This window comes from Echiichthys vipera (assembly GCF_963691815.1).
Source record: "Echiichthys vipera genome assembly, chromosome: 1".
Taxonomy (NCBI): Eukaryota; Metazoa; Chordata; class Actinopteri; order Perciformes; family Trachinidae; genus Echiichthys; species Echiichthys vipera.
Window position 1 is genome coordinate 5,456,334 of NC_139826.1, and position 21,138 is coordinate 5,477,471.

A 21,138-nucleotide genomic window follows, 5' to 3' on the forward strand; every position below is an offset into this window, starting at 1 on the left:
CTTTCCTTGAGCTCGATCCAAGAAGGAATTACACCAGAAAATAGACATTTTTTTTAAATGACTAAACAATTACTTGATTATGAAAATAGTGACAAAATGACTTAGTGAGGACATGAATCCAGTTATTGCAAATTCTAGAAAATGTTTATTGAAAAGCAAGACAGGACAATAAGAACATTGTACAATCAGAGGGGGTGTGGGCTCCTCATTGAATCGATAGTAAAAATAGAGCTCTCCGAAGCTGTGGTGACTCATGCCTCTTCTTTCACAGTAAGTCTCACCTGCAGAGGTAGATTCTGACATTACCTGAGTCAATCTGGGGGAAAGAGGAAGCGGCTGCTCAAGAGTCTTCCCTCGGCTCACTGGGACTAAAGGAAATTACACGCCACCTATCGCACAAATATAGTTTTGGAATCCAAACAATGTGAGGACGAACGCAGAGTGAGCGGGAGAGGTCACAGATAAACTACGTCAGACTGCAAGGCAACGGTCAGAGGAAATCACAGCCAGTCACACTTTGGTTGTCCTGCTTTGTTATGGAAAATGAGTCGTCAGCATCAAAAAGGACAGACGCTTAAAGAAGTGATGGCAGGAACACGCTACAGTGCTGTAGGAATCTGGTTCACCACTACACTCGGAGTTAAAGCGTCATTGCGGTCTAAAATCATCCTAGGGTCTTTTTTTTTTTTGGCAACTTCAGTCATCAAATAAGCCACCAAGACAGTTTTTATAAGTGTTTACGATTAACGGAGAAATCCGGTAGAGTCACTAACAGCCGGATGTGGCTAACAGTGATTAGCTTGGGACAGTACGGTGAAGGCATTCAAACGTCTTTTTTAACCACTAATTCTGCTCAAAACAGCAAACCTCTGCAGCAGCATGAGAAATGTCCCTACACAGAAAACAAAGCACCAATGGGCTCCTTCCATTTGAAATGTCTTTAATATGAGAGGAGCTGGTACAGGGGCCAGTAGGTAAGTCTTTAAAACACTCTTATAATAAACTCTGGGTTCATTAACTACGTTGTTGGTGCTTTGTTTTCTGTGTAGGGACTCTTCTCATGCTGCTGCAGAGGTTTGCTGTTGTTTTGAGCAGAATAAGTGGGTTAAAAAGACGTTTGAATGCCTTCACCGTGCTGCCCTGAGCTAATCAGTGTTAGCTAACAGCCGGCCACTGCCGGTGTTGTAGCAACTACCAGATTTCTCCATTAATCGTTCATACATGGAAAAAAAATGTCTCGATGGCTTATTTTATGACCAAATTTGACAGAAAATACCCTGAGATGATTTTACACCGCAATCACGCTTTAACATGTATCTGGAAAGGACAAGTTGCCACCCACCAACAAATAAAAGAAGATTCCAAATAAGGATGCAGATCAGTTATAGGGGGTTAGCAGATCACAGAAATGCACCTGATGCCGAACAGTAGCTGCATTATGAGCTCAGTAGTGGCGCAGACAGGGTTCAACGTTTGACAAAGGTGCTAAAAAAAGAAAACTAGTGACTTAGAATAAAATATGCAGAAAGGACAGAAGTGTGTGAATTGACTTGGATTTGAGAGGAGTCTATTCTTAACACCAATAGTTTCACTAGTAGAACAATCCCAGTGTGTTTTAGTTTGCCTAAAATAACTGCAGCTCCTGTAGCTCCTATTGATATGCAGCGCTGATGGAAACGAACACTTTTATTCACACACATTGGAAAAGAAAAACATATTCAATCTTCTTCCAGTATTAAGTGTCAAAGACATCGAGGCCCATTATTCTGAAATACTAATTTTTCAAACATGATTTACAGAAAATAACTCCCGACTTGGCTCTTCTACTTCTGTGCTCCGTAGGGAGACGGCCATATGGAAATCAAATTGCATGGTTCATTTAAAGAAAAAAAAGAAAGATGCAGATTCAAATCAAGCAACACGTTCTGCACAAAGGACATTCACTGAGCTTTCATTTCTTTACACGTCAGCTGTGTCTCACGTGGGCGACAAGCCACAAACACAATACGTGTCCTGACCTTTTATCATTCATTTCATGTTTCGATCTCACACGTTTTCCCTTATTACCACATTTCCTAGGAGGGACAGAGAGCGTTTAAAGTAGGAGGTGAGACTAACAAAACCAAAGTGAATTTCTAATCCTTCACATTTCAGTCCTGGCTGATCTGGTGAAACCTGTGGCAGAGAAATGACCTTTAATAATTCAAATCCAATTTTGTCACATTGATGTTTAACATCTGCGAGGCTTCCACCACCTCAATTGGGTGACAAGCTGTGTTGTGTTTTACAAAGTCGGCGTCACATTCGTTTTGCATTGGCGGAGCAAACTCCGGAGCTGCAGTAGTCTGGCTGCATGAGTCAACATTCAGTACGTCTCTAAACCAATCGCTATTGGTGTTGGTGAAATCTGGATGCAGCAACAGTGCCCTTGCAAAACAGACTAGCCTCACTTACAACATCTGATTGGAATATCACTTACTATCAGTACGTTTTCAATCTAAAAATCCAACATTCCTGCACACGTTACTTCTCAGAGGGTTATGTTTTCACCACAGCTGGCTAGTTTTCTCCATCTTCAGCCTAGTTTACGGACAGGGGGGGCCTGGGTCACAGGGACTACCTCGCTGGAGTAGAAAGCCTGTTGGGCTAAAGGACTTCACAATTTATTTATTTTTTAAACGGATTATTAAAGATTGAATGGGACTTTTCTTTTTCATTATAAAGGTTGAACATGTAGAATGAGCAGAACACCGCTATCTAGTGTCTGGAGATCGCAGTCGCAACAACAACCTTGGCAACCAGCAACTCCCAACGCTACCATGGAAACACAGCGGGACAGAAAGTCATTGTCAAACCCTTCAAAAATGTTTTAAATATTAATTCAGACTAAATGTATTTTTGATGAAAATGCAATATTTTCATTCTGTACCCCTCAAAACCGCCCGTTGGTGTATTTATTTATTTTTGAAACTATAACTTTTAATAAAGGTTCTACATCTACAAGAATCAACCTTTAAGTGACAGCCCTAACAGCTACCTTGCTAACTGGCAATTAGCAAACATATTGTCGGTTAACTCGACAGCTAAGGTAGCTCACCAACTGTCACTACATTGCCAAGCTTCGAAACAGAACCACCTGTTTGATGAGGATGTGCAGATTAATTTAGCTCGGACAATTCCTGCTTTAATGGAGAGAATCAAACGTATCCATGTTGTGATCTGCTCTAACCAAAAACAATATTTAATACCCTGTGGCCTGGAGGAAGTCAAAGAAGCCCAGCTGACTGTACACTTCTTCTGGATTACATCCCATTTCCTTTCCCAGCTTTCCAGCTCACATGACAGCTGCTCTTTACACACCGGGGGCGCTTTTATTCACAAGTTTCATTTGCAGGTAAATCTTTTCCAAATTGTTTTTGTCGTTAGTACTTTCACACAGATTGAGAATATATTTTTCTTTTTCAAATTAAAGGCATGAGGATTATAAAACAACTCAGATCGCAAACTTTACTCTCAACCTTGATAAAGGTAGCACACACCAGAGCCACTCTTTCCATTCTTAGCTTTCACAATAAATGCCCTAGATTGAGGAAATGTTAAGCCGACAGGCAGGCTGAGCTCATCCCCAGTACGCATGTTTGGAGGCGAGCAGTTATATCCGTGTTGTGTATTTGTCACGTCCCCGGGGTGTAAAGGCCTTCAGGCTACATTTATAAAGCAGCCTACGACGATATGCATGTGATATAACCACTTCTGAATTTGATAAAAATTAGAATTTCAAAATACACATTTGACACTACAGGGAGAGAGCATGGAAGGAGAGAAATAAAGGCCAATCTGACTTTGAACAACTTCAATTTGGCTGCGTGGACATTTCCTATGAAAATACAGTTATGGTAGAAAACAGTGAGTACCAGACGCTCAGTACAAAGCCAATTATCACAACCAACGTAAAGGTGGGCTTAGTTTTAGAACATTATATTCATCTTCAGCTATCGCACAAAAAAAAAGGATATGGGTGCACTTTCCTTGTAGAACCCTGGAGAGGCGAGTGTAGAATTAAAAAAAAGAAATCTATCCCCATTGAAGATGGTTTTTCTGGCTAGTTATGGAACTAGGCTGGAGGTGTGGAGCTCTCCGATCACACCCTTTTCACCTACACACAGGCCGTGTAGGCTCGTTCAGTCCTGCTGTGATGGCGTTTCTGCAGTCTGGCTGGTTGTCATGGTAGCAGTAGTGGTTTTGTCAGTAGCAGCCGGTGTGGGGTCCAGTTCAGGTGGTCTGGGAGCTTGGTGGATGCCCTCTGACTCATCACCCTGTGCAAAACCCTCCTCTTCCTCCTCGTCGTCCTCGTCCTTGTCCTCTTCCCCGGCAGAGGGCTCCCGTGGCTGGGCTTCAGGAGGTGCTGTGGTCCCTTTGTCTCCCTGCTCCTGGAGGAGGCTGAGCTGGTTGTTGAGGTCGTTCCGCTCCTTCTGCAGGGCTCTGCACAGCCTCTCCAGCAGCTCCAGCTTCCCCTGCAGGGCCTTGAAGTGGCCGTCACGCAGAGTTTTCTACAACACAACAAATGTTTCTTGAGCGTCAAAGTTCATTTTTTACCCTGGAAATAGCAGTTTGTAGTGGGGCGGATTAGCTCAACATTTTACACCAATCGTTCACTTTGGGATAAAAGCTTGAAATGTGTGGATGTGTTGGTCACTATGTTTCAACCTAATTACGGACCTCAAAAGCCCCCCCTAGTGGCCATGGCAGTCATTTTCTTTGTTAAAATTACTAAAAATCTTTAAATGATTTCTTAAACTATTTAAAAAATGTAAACATAATACACACATTTAAAATAAAAAGTGTAAATACATATATTGAATTAATAATATAGTTATTAATAGTTATTTTTCCTGCCCCACCACAATCTGGCTGGCCATCGAATGTGCACAGGCCTGTGCTTCTGTAAGGGAGAATGTGAGCGCTAGCCAGATCTCTCAATAACTTAAGCTTAGAGGCCAGTGTTTCATCTAATTTGTACATTCAGTATACTGAAAATAATTAATCTAGCAATGTCTCATCTCATCTCATCTTCAAACACTTATCCGGGGTCGGGTCGCAGGGGCAGCAGCTTTAGCATCGGACCCCAAACTTCCCTTTCCCAGGCCACATCAACCGACAACCAACAGATATAATCTCTCCACCTAGTCCTGGGTCTTCCCCGAGGCCTCCTCCCAGCTGGATATGCCTGGAACACCTCCCTAGGGAGGCGCCCAGGGGGCATCCTTACTAGATGATCCTGAACAACCTCAACTGGCTCCTTTCAACGCAAAGGAGCAGTGGCTCTACTTCCTCACGGATGGCTGAACTTCTCACCCTCTTTCTAAGGGAGACTCCAGCCACCCTCCTGAGAAAACCCATTTCGGCCGCTTTTACCCGCGACCTCGTTCTTTCGGTCATGACTTCCGACTCAGCTCTCTTTTTCGTCACAACGGTGCGGTAGAGCGACTGCAACACCAGGATTCAATCCCTACCTGGAGTAAACAATCCACCGGCCTCAGATTTAGAGGTGCTGATCCTCACCCCAGCCGTTTCACACTCTGCTGCGAACCGATCCAGTGAGTGCTAAAGGTCACTGTCCGACGATGTGAAAGCAGAGCAGAGATCCCTCCTCCCCACCACGACTACGCCTCGATATCCTGTCCATGAAAATTACGAACAGGATTGGTGACAAAGTGTACCCCTGGCGGCGGCCCACTCCCAACGGGAACGAATCCGACTTACTGCTGAGGATCCAGACACAGCTCTCGCTTTGGGTGTACAGAGATTGGATGGCCCACAGTGACCCCCTCACACCATACTCCCGAAGCACCTCCCACAGTATCTCCCGAGGGACCCGGTCATGCTCCTTCTCCAGATCCACAAAGCACATGTAGACTGGATGGGCATACTCCCAGGCCCCCTCCAGGATCCTTGCGAGAGTGAAGAGCTGGTACGTTGTTCCATGTCCAGGACGGAATCCGCATTGTTCCTCTTCAATCTGAGGTTCGACTATAGGACGAACCCTCCTTTCCAGCATTTTGGAGTAGACTTTACCAGGGAGGCTGAGTAGTGTGATACCTATGTAATTGGCACACACCCTCTGGTCCCCCTTTTTAAATAGGGGAACCACCACCCCGGTCTGCCACTCCCAGACCTCCATGCAATGTTGAAGAGACGTGTCAACCAAGACAGCCCCTCCAAACCCGAAGCTTTCAGCATTTCTGGGCGAATCTCATCAATCCCTGGGGCTTTTCCTCTGTGGAGTTGTTTGACAAACCTCAGTGACTTCCGCCAGAGATATTGACAATGATCCCACATCAGCCTCCAGGTTTGCCTCTACAAAAGGGGGCGTGTTAGTCGGATTAAGGAGTTCCTCAAAGTGCTCCTTCCACCGCCCGATTACCTCATCAGCTGAGGTCACCAGCGTCCCGCCCTTACTGTAAACAGCTTGGACGGTTCCCCGTTTCCCCCTCCTGAGGTGTCAAATGGTTTTCCAGAAGCACCTTGGTGCCGCCTGAAAGTCCTTCTCCATGACTCTCCTCCTCCCACCCCCGCTGCTTTGCCTCTGACACAGCAGAGGCTGCAGCCCTTCTGGCCTGTCGGTACCTTGCAACTGCCTCCGGAGTCTTCTGGGATAACATATTCCGGAAGGCCTCCTTCTTCAGTCGGACAGCTACCCTGACCACTGGTGTCCACCACGGGGTTTGAGGGTTACCGCCCCTTGAGGCACCTAAGACCTTGAGGCCACAGCTCAATGGAAGCTTTGCACATTGCCCACTCCGGTTCAATGCCCCCAACCTCCACAGGGATGCCAAGAAGCTCCGCCGGAGGTGTGAGTTGAAGATCTCTCGGACAGGGGTCTCCTCCAGACGTTCCCAGTTCACGGGCACTACCCGTTTGGGCTAACCTGATCTGTCCAGAATCTTCCTCATCCTCTGAACAACTCATCCCCAGATGGTGATCAGTTGACAGCTCTGCCCCTCTCTTCACTCGAGTGTCCAAAACATACGTACCATGTACACTTATGAGCATCCTTATGTTCGAACATGGTGTTAGTTTTAGACAATTCGTGACTAGCACAGAAGTCTAATAACTGACAACCACTCGGATTTAGATCAGGGAGGCCGTTCCTCCCAATCACGCCTCTCCAGGTGTCTCCATCATTGCCCACGTGGGCGTTGAAGTCTCCCAGCAGAAGTATGGAGTCTCCTCCTGGAGCCCCATGCAGGACTCCATCCAGGGTCTCCAAGAAGGCCGAATACTCTGAACTGCTGTTCGGTGCATATGCACAAACAACAGTCAGAGTTTTCCCCCTACCACCCGCAGGCGTAAGGAGGCAACCCTCTGGTCCACCGGGGTGAACTCCAACACCACGGCGCTCAGCCAGGGGGTTTGTGAGTATCCCCACACCCGCCCGGCGCCTCACACCCTGGGCAACTCCAGAGAAGAATAGGGTCCAACCCCTATCCAGGAGTACGGTTCCAGAACCGAGACTGTGTGTGGAGGTAAGCCCCACCAGATCTAACTGGTAGCGCTCCACCTCCCGCACAAGCTCTGGCTCCTTCGCCGACAGAGAAGTGACATTCCACGTCCACAGAGCCAGCCTCTGCTGCCCATGTCTGGTCCGTCAAGGCCCCTTTACCTTCACTGCCACCTGTGCAGCAGTGCACCCACAGGATGAATCTAGCAATGTAATCTGGCAAATTATCTTTCCTTTTTAAGGAACAACAGAAGAATACAAACCAAAGAGGAGGCCGTAGCCTGTGAATGGGGATATGAAGACCTCATAAAATGTTATAAAAAGTGTATGTTCTTCTCTATTAGACTGTAACAAAGCTTTTGTCACTTTAACATGCCTCTAAATTATATTTGTGGTGCTGAAAACATGAAACAGTAGTTGTAGGGTAAGCCAAGCATTCCACGCCAGTAGCCATCAGAATTTTTTTTTGCGATGGCCCAATATCCAGATTCATTAAACATGTATTCAGCAATGAGTTACCACATTTGATGCTTTTATCACAAAATGAACAATTGTTCAGCTAATCTGCCCCACTGTTGGGGACGGTAGTAAATAAGATTTAATTTTTTTTTTTCCGAGCTTTAATCACATCTCTCTGTCTTGAGACTTAAAGCCCTGAGAATGGATACCAAGTGGACCTTGAGTGACATGAAGTTTAGCTTGTCATATTGGTACATGGGTTTGTTAAATCATAGAAAACAGAACATAGTGGAATTCCCTGACTGACTGACGCTATAACAGAAGGAATGCCTACACACACAAACACGCATGCACGCCTGTGAACAAAGCTGCAACATCTAAAAGACCCAACCAGCCCGACAACAGAAACAACTCTCAGCTCAGGCTCACGCCCAGATTTTAAGGTGGACCAGCTACCACCTTAGTCCACCTTAAAGTGTAATTCCAGTGTAAAATCATCCTAGGGCCTTTATTGGAAAATTCGGTCATCAAAAAAGCCATCGAGTCAATTTAACAACTTAATTAGTGAACCAGGAGTTTATTAATAGTTATTATTATAGTTACTGGAAGTACGTCTGTCTTTGTCTCTCTCTCTCTCCGTCTGTCCGTCTTTTCTCTCTCCTTTTCTTCCTCCCCAACCGGTCAAGACAGATGGCCGTCCTCCACAGAGCTGGGTCTGTCTGACTTTCCTGTCTGTAATAGGGAAGGTTTTCGTTGCCACCGTACTCTACAGGGGAATTGTTGGGTCAATGTAAATCATAAATAAGTCATAGAGTGTGGTCTTTACCTAGTTTGTAAAGTGTCCTGAGATAACTTTTGTTGATATTTGGCACTATAAATAAAATTGAATTGAATTAAAAGTGTGTTTTGAAAGACTTACCTACTGGCCCCTGTACCAGCTCCTCTCATAGTAAAGTCCATTCAAGTGGATTACCAAAGTCAATCCCAAAGGAAGGAGCCCATTGATGATTTATTACAGCAAAACATGTAAATGTTGTGTCAGTTTACTATAAGAGGAGCCGGTACAGGGTCCAGTAGGTAAGTCTTTCCAAACACTCTTAATAAACTCAGGGTTCACTAACTACGTTGTTGGTGCTTTGTTTTATGTGTAAGGACTCTTCTAATGCTACTGCAGAGGTTTGGTGTTATTTGGAGCAGTATTAGTGGTTAAAAAAGATGTGGTAATGCCTTCAACTTTCCAGCCGAGTTAATCCGTGTTAGCCGCGACAGGCTGTTAGCATCTCTCCGGAAAATCTCCATTAATAGTTCATACATGAAAAAAAATTGTCTCGATGGCTTATTTGATGACCAAATTTGCAGAAAAAGACCCTGGGATGATTTAACAATGGAATTTCACCTTAAGGATCAGTTAAACTTTTTAATTGTTGATGTTCTTTTCTGGAAAACATACCTTTATTAGTACCTCCAGTGGTTCAGTTAAGGTGGGCCGACCAGTCTCATTGTAATAACGAGCCCACTGCCCCTTCCAGGGAAACAACTTTTCTGGGGGAAACCCTCTCTACCACAAAGCAATTTGCTAAGGAAGCTAGCTGCTATGCTAGGCTATGTCCTGACTCCAACCAAAAGCAAAGAGAAGAGTGTGTATGGGAAGAGTCACCTCCTCGGCCATCTGCAGCAGGGCCTGGTTGTTACTCTCCCATTTGGTCCTCCACTGTGTCGTTTCCTTCTCCAGCTTCTTGATCTTCTTGGTCATCTGGAGGCAATTCCAGACAGTTAACAGCTGGCAGGGAAAACAGGGAGACACAAACACTAGCAAACAGGAAGTCCGTCAGTCACCTTCTCCATCTCTTGTCTGAAAGTGGTGAAGACTTCGTTGCTTTTAGCCAGAGTGCTCTGAAACACCTCAAACTTGTCCATGTACAGGGAGAGCTGAGAGAGACAAGATGAGAGCAGTGAGAAGTCATTTTCAAACCTTTCAGCTGTGTTGACACATGGCTTCTACTGTATATTCCCTAGAACTACAGTGTTGATCTGTGTATTTGTGTGTGAGAGAGCACTTACCTGTTGTTTGAGCTGTGTTTCTTGCTCCTTCATCAGCTCACACTTGCACCTGGACTCCGTGGCATCTTTCAGCAGCTGAAGCATCACAGCACAGTCAGTTTAGGGTTGGGAATAAGGTTTAATACCCATGCCTGATTTGACGTCTGCTCAGATACTAACTGGTATTTGATGGTGCCGTGAAGATGTACTCACAAAGTCTCTCTCTCTTTGCTGCTTCTCCTCGACTTCTTTCATCATCTCGGTGATTGTCTGCAGCTTGGCGTCCATCAGCTGCTGCTGTAGCTCCTTATGCTTGAACACTTTGTCTATGTGCTGCCAGAGGGACACATCAGATTTCCATTAGGCTGGATGACCCATGGTCACAAGCTTTTCATTTAAAGCCCTGAATGTTATATTCCCTTGAAATATCTTAAACTGATCTCCATTTCAGTAAGCACCAAATAAGTCCATGCAGATGTTTTGGCTTCACTTTTGAGCATCTGTCTGAGCTGAGCAGCCTGCAGCAGCAGCCTGTGAGAAATGTTGGACGGGCAAAATAAAAATGAAATGTCTGGAGCAGAAGCAAAGAGCTAGTTCCCTTTTGGGTACAATTTTATTTTTATTTTGAGTTTCAGTGGATTCAGTTGAAGAATAATCTTATATTAAGCATTTTGATGCTAGATTTGTGAGTTAGCAGGAATGTGGCACAGTAAACACAACGTATTTAAAAGTGTCACTAAAAATATTTCATCACTAAAATCAATGAATTACCCATTTACCTTGTTTCCAAAAAGTCGGGAAATGTAAAATAGAAACAGTGATGATTTGTAAAATATTGAAACCCCATATTTAAGTGAAACCGCTCAAAGACAAAATGTTAAAACTAAGAAATGTCATTGATTTTTCGTTTTTAAATGATGTGTTCATTCTGAATTTGATGCCGGCCACAAGTTTCAAAAAAGTTGTGACAGTGGCAACAACAGATTGGACAAGTTGTTAAAAGAAAACAACAGGTGGAACCTGAATCAGGTTAACTGGCAACAGTCAGTAACATGATTGGTAGTGGTGCAACATATCATCATTGATCTGTGGTCTGTTCGGATCAATATCTTCGGTTCGGCACACGTGATCTGCAGATTAATTTATGAAAAAAAAGAAGAAAAAAAATTCTGCATGATTAGTCCACACACTTAAGGGCAGCGTGGTCATGGCGAGTTGAGGAGCTTGAACGCCCCACGTCATTTAAATCCCCTGTTTGGGAGCATTTTTGCTTCCCTGTCAAGTTATATGATGAAGGAAAGAAGTTAGTGAATAGAATCGGGACGCTGTGTAGCCACTGTCGCACAAGACCAATGGAAACGCAACAAGCATGGCCACGCGTCCAAGGGAACGCAGAGCTAGTGACGATAACCGCTCACTTCATCACAGCCGACTGGGAGATGAGAAGCCCAGTGCTCCAGACATGCCCCCTCTACCAGAGTCACACAGGCACTCATCTGTGCTGGAAAAATAATAATAATAATAAACGAAAGACAAACTTATGTTCATTTGTCTTGTCTTCTTTTTTTTTTTGCTGATCTGAAAAATGATTCGATCTTTGACTGATCCGAGAAACGATCCGAACCGTGGGTTTTTTGATCCGTTGCACCACTAATGAGTGGGTATAAAAAGATCATCCACAGTGGCTGAGTCTTTCTGAAGTAAAGATTTGGAGGGGTTCACAACTCTGTGAAAAACTGAGCTGGCTAATAGTGCAACAGTTTAAGAATAAAATGTTTCTTGGGGTGCCCGGTGGTTCATAGGTCAGAGCAGGCTCCCCAAATACAGTGGCCCAGGTTTGATTCCTACCTGACCCTAACCCTGTGGCCCTTTGCTGCATAAAACTGACCTCCTGCAGACTTGTCACCCATTGAAAATGTTTGGAGCATTATGAAACGTAATATAGGACAAAGGAGACCCTGAACCTGAAATCCAACATCAAGCAAGAATGAGAAAACAGTCCACTTTGAAAATGAAAGCAGTTGGTCTCCTCAGTTCCCAAACTTTTACAGTGTTGTTAAACGGTGATGCAACAGAGTGGTAAACATGACCCTGTCAAAACTGTTTTCAAACATGTTGCTGCCATCAAATTCTAAATTACATCATTTTAAAAAACATTCAATTTTATTGAATTTTAAATTTTCACTGTTGTCACTGTGAAACCTTCTTGTTATTATGCTGTGAACAGGACATTTTAGGGCATCAGTGAAGAACCTATGAGCCCAATGTGGGTGTGAACCCCCCCAGCCAGCCAACAACAGCGTGCAGGGTGAGCAGCTTCATTGTTAGCAATACCCTTTTGCCATGATTCAGATTTCAGTTAGCAGAGAGGACAGATATTAAATGATATTTCAGTTTCTGGACTATCACAATATCTGTCTTTGCAGTGGAGGGTATAAAGGGGCTCACAAATGAAGACACTGCTGCTTTAAATGCAGGTTTTGTTCCCATACCTCCTCTCGGAGCTCGTACTGCTCGATGAGCTTTTTGAGCTTCTCGGCCAGCTCCATGTTCTCCTGCCTCAGCTTGGTGTTATGGGAGCTATGCTGTTCCATCTGCACCTCGATATCGCTCAAGGTCATCTGGAAGTGCAGCATGGCCTCCTTCCGCTGCTCCTCATACTCCCTGGACCGCTGGGCGTTTTCGTCCTGAGGTGACAGGAGGGGGAATGAGAGGTCAACCAGGAGTTTAAGAGAGGAGGAAAATTTGCAGTTGCACCAGATGACTTTGTATAAGCAGAGAAGCAATGAGCACTGGGCTGCACAAATGTCTTAAACTTAAAAAGGGTCCTTCAGTATCCGAGGCTAGAACACCCGTGTCACCGAAACACCCACTGAAACTTTTTCATCTTAGCAGTAAAATAGTATTGGAAGTCCCCTGGAAAAGACATGTTCAACTGCAATGTTTGTGAATAAATGTTCTGAAAATACTTTTTCTTTTTTAAGTGATTGTTTGCAAGGTGGTGCTTCTGTTTGTCAAGACAAGCCAGAAGATGAGAAACACTGGTGACAGCAGGCTGAGGTGTACCTTCAGTGTCTTGTTGTGTCTCTGCAGCTCCCTGCAGAGGCTCTCCAGCTTACTGCGGGCCAGGATGGCCTTGCTGTGCTCGCCCTGCAGATGGATCTTCTCCTTTACTATCTGAGACTGCTTCTTCTGCAGGGCTTTTAGCCGCTTCTGCATGCAGCGGCTCTCCTCCAACTGAACACACAACACACAAAGTCATCAAATTATGGTCTAACTTTTACCTTTCCTGGATAAATAAAAGCACAGTATATTAATTTGGAAAACTAAAGTCTATTAATTGTGCATGCAGTTTGCAGTTGAAAACAGGGAGCGATAAAAACATATGTTTAATGTTAAAAGGCAAATCTAGATTGTACATTATACTGTTTGACTGAAAGTAGAAGGCTAGTCAAAGTTTGCTCTGCATGCAAAGAACATTTGTGATGTCCTCTGTCCAAACTTAATCCACAGAATGTGTGCCACAGGCTGTAAAATATGCTGAAAAACAGGTAAATAAAGAGTGCATCAGCTGTCTCCCAACGTGTTAAGCAAATAAGGAGCCAGCGGCATCACTTCACATATGCAGTCTCCCCAAAGCTCCGTCCTGCCAAACACACATGAACACACACAGTGTGCATACACTCATTTCCTCCCAGGCTGCTCTGGTTTTATTTAGAGTTTTGTTTTGGGCAATAATTGGAGTTGGAGTTTAATTGTTTTTTTTTATTTCTTCCGGCAAACCATCATAGGTGTCGTATTCACAAAAAATGACTGACTGTAAATGACTCTGTTGTACGTCATGAGCAGTCATGTATCATTCATCACAATGAACTGAGATATATGTTCAGTTAAGAGTTTTTCTCTTTGGTAGTCCACTTACAGTACAACAACCTGCACAGCCCTGTTGATCTCATTTACGCTTGGGGCCATTTTTCAGGCTTGGTACAGGACAATGATGCCCAGCCCACATTCTTAATCCCACCTACAAAACTCTGGTTAGCTCGAACCCAGGAACCAGCGAGCACAACACCTGACTGATTTGAATCAATGTACAAATGTAAGATGTGAGCAGCTCCTCACACGTCTAGAACCAGGGTGGCTTTGTCCACAAGCTTCAGTCGCTAATTTGTCTGTGGCCTTAGAATCCAAGTGTGACTGATCAAAAAGCAGATATTCAGCTTACCAGGTCAGCATATTTCTTGCACAAAGCAGCTAGTTTCTCCTCAGGAGTAGCTAGGGAGTTCAGGGCCTGCATCAAAAGAACGACCTCCTTCCCTGGAACATAAACCACAACACAATGAGAAATACTAAATGAACACTAAATATATATAGCATGTTTTTAAAATAACAGTAACAGTTACCAATGTGTCAAAAGAGAAGATTTCAACAATGTTTTCTTAGGGCTACAGGATTAAAAAATGAATGTGTTAAAAATGGTTCCCATATATGTGTCCATTTTCCCAATAATTTACTATTCGCTCATAAGAGGCAGCTGTAAACAATTCAGAGTACCTAGTGTTAGCACTATAAAAAGGCCACCGATGAGCCCTCATCTTTACCTCTTCTTTTGCTACGTTTACACCAGACATAGTTTATAAAATGGATATAACTCTACGTGACTGTCAATTATTTCAATTTGATCCACTTGTCCTCGTCTATGGGAGTCGCCATCTTGTCAGACTTTGACTCCGCCTCATTTCCTCTTACCAAAAAAGGGCATGTATGTGATGTTTGAGGAGATACGCCCATCTAACTGACTATTTTTTTTAAATAACCAAGGCACTTCAACAAAAACCTTTATTTGGTGTAGAGGCCACAGCTTTGAATGACTTTAGCACATCTGCTCCCACAGGACATCACTAGTTTCTCACACTGCTCTGGTTTGATCTGCGTCCATTCTGACTGAGTCTCTTCCACAGTTCACTAACTGTAGTGGGTTTCTTACACATTACTTTGTCACAGAGGATTTTCCAGAGATTCTCTATGGGGTTTAGATCTGGACTCTGGGCTGGACCTTTCATTGTTTCATTATTCTCAGTTTCAAGGAACTGCTTCACCTGTTTTGCAGTGTAACAGGGGACATTGTCTTGCATGAAAATTGCAGCTGATTGGAGACATTTGTAGTGTGTTGCATGTTGCTGAAGGAGGTTCACATAAACATTTGCATTCACCCTGCCAAGAGGCCCAACTCCTGCTGCAGAAAACATCCCCAAATCATAACACTTCCTCCTCCAGATTTAACTGACTTCTTTACACACTTTGGGTTCAGTCTTTCCCCAGTCCTACGCCCAACATAATGTTTCCATCAGACCCACATAAAGTGAACGTCCTCTCATCACTGAAGTCACTCTGGACCAGTTCTCCTCTGTCCACACAACATGCTCCTCAGATAAGGAAAGTCTAACCTTTTTATTATTTCTGCTGATGAGAGGTTTGGTGACTGCAGAGTAGGCTTTCACTCCAAAAAGTCTTAAACGGTGAGACACTGTGTGCAGAGACAGATCCTTGCCCTGTTCAGCCCTGAACTGGAGACCAACTCCAGTTGCAGTGTTGAACTGATTCCCCATTGAGAGTCTTCTCATCATCCTGTCCACCCGTGCACTTGTTTCCCGTGGACGGCCGGCCTTTTGGAGGGACTAATGAATCTGTGTCCTTGTAAAGTTTCAATCTTCTAGAAATCACAGACCGTGAACGGCCAACATCTCTCTGATGGCTGAGAGGGTCATCCCTTTGGCCTTCATCTGGACAACCTGCTGTCTCAGGGTTTCAGTCTCCTTAGAGCAGCTTCCATCTTTCAAAGTAACCAGGAGAGCTGCAGATAATTAGGGTTTGTCCAACAATTAAGTCTATTGTCACCAGGTGCAGATTAACACCAATAACTGGGAGGGATCTGAAAGTGTTCTCTCATTTTGATCAGTTTTTTTCTTAAAATAAAAAGGTTCTTGTTGAAGTGACTTGTAACTTTCTGTCACTCTAACCATGAATGTCTGTTTTTAAATATCCCATCCTGTCTGTCTGTCCACATAGACAGCTGGACTGACAGACAACACACACAAAAACACAGACGGTAACAACAGAGCCAAGTCAGTGGTTCGCAACAGAGAAGGGGGGAATTTATGAATGAAAGTGAGTTCAGTCACAAAACAACATTGTTACGTATCCTTGCGCTTTTGTAAGTGGGTAAACCGAAATCCTTGACCATTCCTAATGAGTATACGGTGTATACCTGCATATCACGTAGACTATGACACTGGCCACAACCCTAAACAGCCCATCAACGGTGCTGCTGTAGAGAGAGCGCAGCACCAAATTCCTTGGGTTGCTCCCTCTACTTCCGCCGCAAATTAAAGAGAGCAAAAGCCCAGTTTCACTGCGCTGTTGTGTTATTCATCCATAATAAGAAAAAATGTGTTAGCAAATGGGCAAAATCATTTTAAATGATGCTGATGATTTAACAGTAGAAGACTGTTTTTCAGGGATTAAATGGAGAGAAACAAGGTCTACAGTCGCGCACAGAGCCATGCTTTGGCTCATATTACCTTACTATACTTATAACCCATAAACTATTGACTGAAACTACTACATCTGCACCACTCCTATATATTTACTAGATTCTTTTAGACTGAATGAAGGGCCCCCTGTATTTTTTTATACATATTGTTTCCAGGTATATATATTTTGCTTTGATGAGTTTATGATTGTTTTCAATAATGATTTAACAAGATAGAATAGAATTCCGGCAGTCTGGTAAAATCTGACCTTTATCTACTCTATAGCCATTTTCAGATATGGAATACGTAACAAACGAGGTCGTGGGTACAAGTGGCCAAAATGTGTTTTCTCAGGAGGGTGGCTGGAGTCTCCCTTAGAGAGAGGGTGAGAAGTTCAGCCATCCGTGAGGAACTCGGAGTAGAGCCGCTGCTTCTTTGCGTTGAAAGGAGCCAGTTGAGGTGGTTCGGGGCATCTAGTAAGGATGCCCCCTGGGCGCCTCCCTAGGGATGTCATCCAGGCATTTCCTTCTGGGAGGAGGCCTCGGGGAAGACCCAGGACTAGGTGGAGAGATTATATCTCCACACTGGCCTGGGAACGCCTCAGGATCCCCCAGTTAGAGCTGGTTAATGTGGCTTGGGAAAGGGAAGTTTGGGGTCCCCTGCTAGAGCTGCTGGTCTCGCGACCAGACCCCGGATAAGCGGTTGAAGATGAGATGAAGATGAGAAGAAGCATGTCCCAGAGTGTTTGTAAGATACATTGCAGTGTTCCTACCAAAAGCCTTGTCCTCTCCAGTCTTGAGGTCTCCCCCGGGGTCGAGCTCTGCCTCACCTAGGTCGCTAGGACTGTCCTCTCTGCCTGGAGTTTCCCCCCTCTCCTCCTCAGCGCAACACAACTCCAAACCAAACTGTGCTACCTCCTCCTGAAAACACACACACACACACAAACACAAGCAGACATCCAAATGACCACAAAGCTGCTATAACGTCTCACTGAAGAGCTTGTTTAACCAGAGTTTTTACAGAGCAGCTCCACTGAAGAAGCTGGGTGTTCATTGCCTAGCTAAACATTGCCTCAAAGCACGTGCTGCTGGAGGGAAATGTTGCTCACAACACTATTTTTTTTCCCCCACCTTCAATTTTCCGATTAATCCGAGGTTTCAAATAGCTGCTTTTTGCAAACTCCATGCTTAGGGTTGATATCTAAAATGTGTTTGTTGCACAGAGTATCAATCACGTTAAGTACTGAATTGTCTGGGCAGATCAATAATCTTTACATATTTAGTGATTGGACAGATTTCAAGCAGTTCTGCAAAATCTGTCTTAAACAACTTTATGTAAGTAAAAGTCTTTATCAAGTAACATTTAGATAATTGATTTTTGACATTTGTGAATCGATTCATAATTTTCCGCATTGCGATGAAGCTACAAGTCGTTTTTTTACCCCACCTCTAAATGGCATGACACAAAAGAGAACATCCACAACACAATAATACACACACAAAACACAAGTTGATGATGTTTACCTGACACGGGCTGTCCAGGTCGGGTGGACAGTCACTGCCTCCCACTATTCTTCTGGTCACCTCATCAATCTCACAAACTTCTGTTGTCTCCATTAGTTCTGATCACAAGCTAGAAAATCATAGTAAACAAGAATTGTTAGAACATATGAGATTACTGCATGACTAAATAGGCTACTTGTAAAGCTTTAGACCGCATAGAATGGTCTTATTTATTTTTTAACAATTGATCGTTTGGGCTTAGGCGATGCCTTTATTAGATGAGTAAACGTCCTGTATACAGAACCAATAACTGCAGTTCTAGCCAATGGACATAGGTGCACAAATGTTGTAGTCCAGAAGGGTAGAAGACAGGGCTGTCCTCTGTCGCCACTTGTATTTGCAGTGGTGAGCCTCTAGCAGAAGCAATCGGGCAAGACCCTTGAATGCACGGGTGTCAAACTTGTGGATCCCGCCCTCGAACGGGTTTAATCCAGCCCGCAAGTACAGTATAAAAATGAAAGAGTCCACTGGATATAGCAACTCTGTTAAGCAAACAAACTGTTAGTGGGGCTGGGCAAGTATGCAAGTACTGCTAGCCTGGCGCTGACTTGTAGTTCAGCTTATTACATCTTCAGAAATCCGAATCAGAAATATTTTAATAATCCCCGGAGGGAAATTACTTCTACTTTGAACATAACGCGCTTTGCCCTAAAATGCCTTTGTAAAGTGGACACAGAGTGCAGAGTTTTCCAAAAAAAACGGTCATCGTCCTATTTATTCCCAGAAGTGAATTGCGAAACCTGTGTGTTTGGTATGTTCACAGGATGTTTCAGTGCTGAAAGAATCCAACCAGCGGCGCCACTATGAGACTCATCATACCGAAAAATACAGCAACTTGCAAGGACGACGGAGAATAAATGAGGTGAATTAACTGTTGACATGTCTGAAGAAACAGCAGTCTGTGCTTCCTCATGGGTGAGAAATCAATGATGCTGCAGTAAAAGCCAGCTACCTCCTTGCAAATGAAATCGCAATGCCTTCAAAAGCATTTAGTGAGGGGGGATTTGTGAAGACTTGCATGATGAAGGCTGCGGCTTTTGGAAATATCAGCCTGACAAGAAAGAATAGGATATCTGATGCTTCGGCAGATTTGGACAGCCAATTGAAGCGCAAAGCACGGACATTACAGATGTTGCCCAACTGGCCATATTCATCCGCCGAGTTGATGACACTTTGACCTTCACCGAGGAGTTTGTGGAGTCGGTGCCAATGACGGCTACCACAACAGCCGCTGATATGTTTCTAAATACAGAAAGGATGTCTCTCCAGTTCGTCTTAAATGTGAGGGCGAAATTAGTGATCTTACTCACTGTTTCTGGCCTTGTGTAAAAATCCAAAAATATTGGAATGAAATCTTGTTTGAAATACAGCAGGTTCTTAAGAAAAAGCTTGAAACCAACCCTGGTTTCCTTTCTTCTGGGTCTTCCAGATGATCGTGTCACTGATATGTATCAGAAAAAACTGTATAATGCTAAGACATGTTTTTGTGCCAGGAAAAATAGTCTAAATCACTGGATCACAGATGAGGCCCCCTCAGTGTTGGGACGGCACAGGAAAATATGGACCTCTGGACTTTCTCGCCTGTCTTCTGCACTCCAAAACTAATGCCTCTGAAAGAATAGGGAAACCATTTCTTCACTACATTAATGCAAATGTTTCTGCTATACTGACGAGAGCATTTGTGTAAAATACTGGATTCTTTACTTTTAGTCTTTGTTTGGCTCCCACTGTATTTCACTCAATGTTGCATAATGGACCTGTTACATTTACTTTGAACTGGATTTTCTGTTTTGCTTTTTGTTGCTGTGTGGTTTTATTGTTTTTTCTGGTGCTGTCCTCTGTATGTTAGTCCTTAAGTCCTGTTAAGAACCTTAACATTAATTCCTACAGGAATACAAACAAATAGCACGTTTTAAACTGTGTTGGACATGAATAAACAAGACAGGGGCGCAGCGTCCTTATCCGCAGTTGTCACATTACTTCTTGCCATGCAGAGTTTACAAAAACTAAACGTTAAGCGTGTTTCACTGCAGAAACCGTGGGAAGGATGATCTCCTCTGGGTAAAGGACCTCTTCAACGGAGCAGTTACATCCCCTCACCAATAAAAGTTCCAGCCCTCGATAAAAACAACACGGTAGTACACGAGGTCGATACCTGACGCTAATTAACTTTAACCAACTTCACAAAGTTTAAAAGATAAAGGGATGTGCAACATTTAAGTATACTACTTAAGCCGAATTGAAAGTTAACCCATTTAAATTTGAAAAAAGGTATTACAAATGGCTATCAGCAGTGTGGTTTATCAAAATCAACGAGTTAATCTAAAACCTTGTTGTTTTCGAATGGAGTCTGGTGTGACGTCTGCCAGTGAGGACAGAGCGGCGGGTACAGCTCGTGTTAGCTGCTAACGTTAGCTACACGCACAGCACATGTCAGTGTTTTTCACCGACACTACACTGTTGTTAACACGTGTAGTGTCAGCACGGAGACATTAACACGTTAGTCAACACAAGACAGCGGGGGAACAGTAAAGACATTTCAAGTGTAAATGTGACCCATTGTTAGCGAGGCTCTCGCTAACCTGGTGCTAACAGCCCTGTTAGCTCTGTTAGCTAACACCAGAAGTGAACTTTACTTCGGTGAATACAAACCTTTAATAGTGAATGAAAAGCTACCCGCTCCGGCTGACAGTGACGAGTCACATACAGCTCATAAGTGCCGTAAAACCAGCACACCACAGCAGCAGTAAATACATGAACAGGTGGAACATTTACCTGTCTGTACCCTGGATCTGATGGTCATCAAGCTGCCGCTGAGTCTGTCCCAGAGTGAGTGACGTCATCAAGCTGCTGCTGACACTGTCCCAGAACCAAGAAACAAGTATCCAGGTACATCTGTCACAGACGCTCACAATGCAGCACAGCGTGTATAGTACATACTGTATGTACACTGGAGATCAACATTAGACAACACATTATTAATACTTCATTATTCTGTTATTCTTTATTGTTCCGAATTTGATAGAATGTCTGCTTTGGCAAT

The 21,138-nt window shown here is 43.9% G+C and overlaps 1 protein-coding gene across 1 annotated transcript; it reads right to left on the minus strand.

Annotated features, from left to right (window-relative positions):
- Positions 1–122: 122 nt before the first annotated feature.
- On the minus strand, positions 123–20,913 carry txlng (taxilin gamma). The gene is made up of 11 exons (XM_083918477.1): positions 20,871–20,913; positions 18,057–18,165; positions 17,306–17,453; positions 14,226–14,317; positions 13,067–13,237; positions 12,493–12,687; positions 10,214–10,333; positions 10,022–10,096; positions 9,797–9,889; positions 9,618–9,713; positions 123–4,550 (listed from the first exon to the last, which is right to left on the minus strand). Exons 2-11 carry the CDS (start codon positions 18,147–18,149, stop codon positions 4,182–4,184), a joined length of 1,452 nt encoding a protein of 483 aa, XP_083774603.1. The 5' UTR covers positions 18,150–18,165; positions 20,871–20,913; the 3' UTR covers positions 123–4,181.
- Positions 20,914–21,138: the final 225 nt, after the last annotated feature.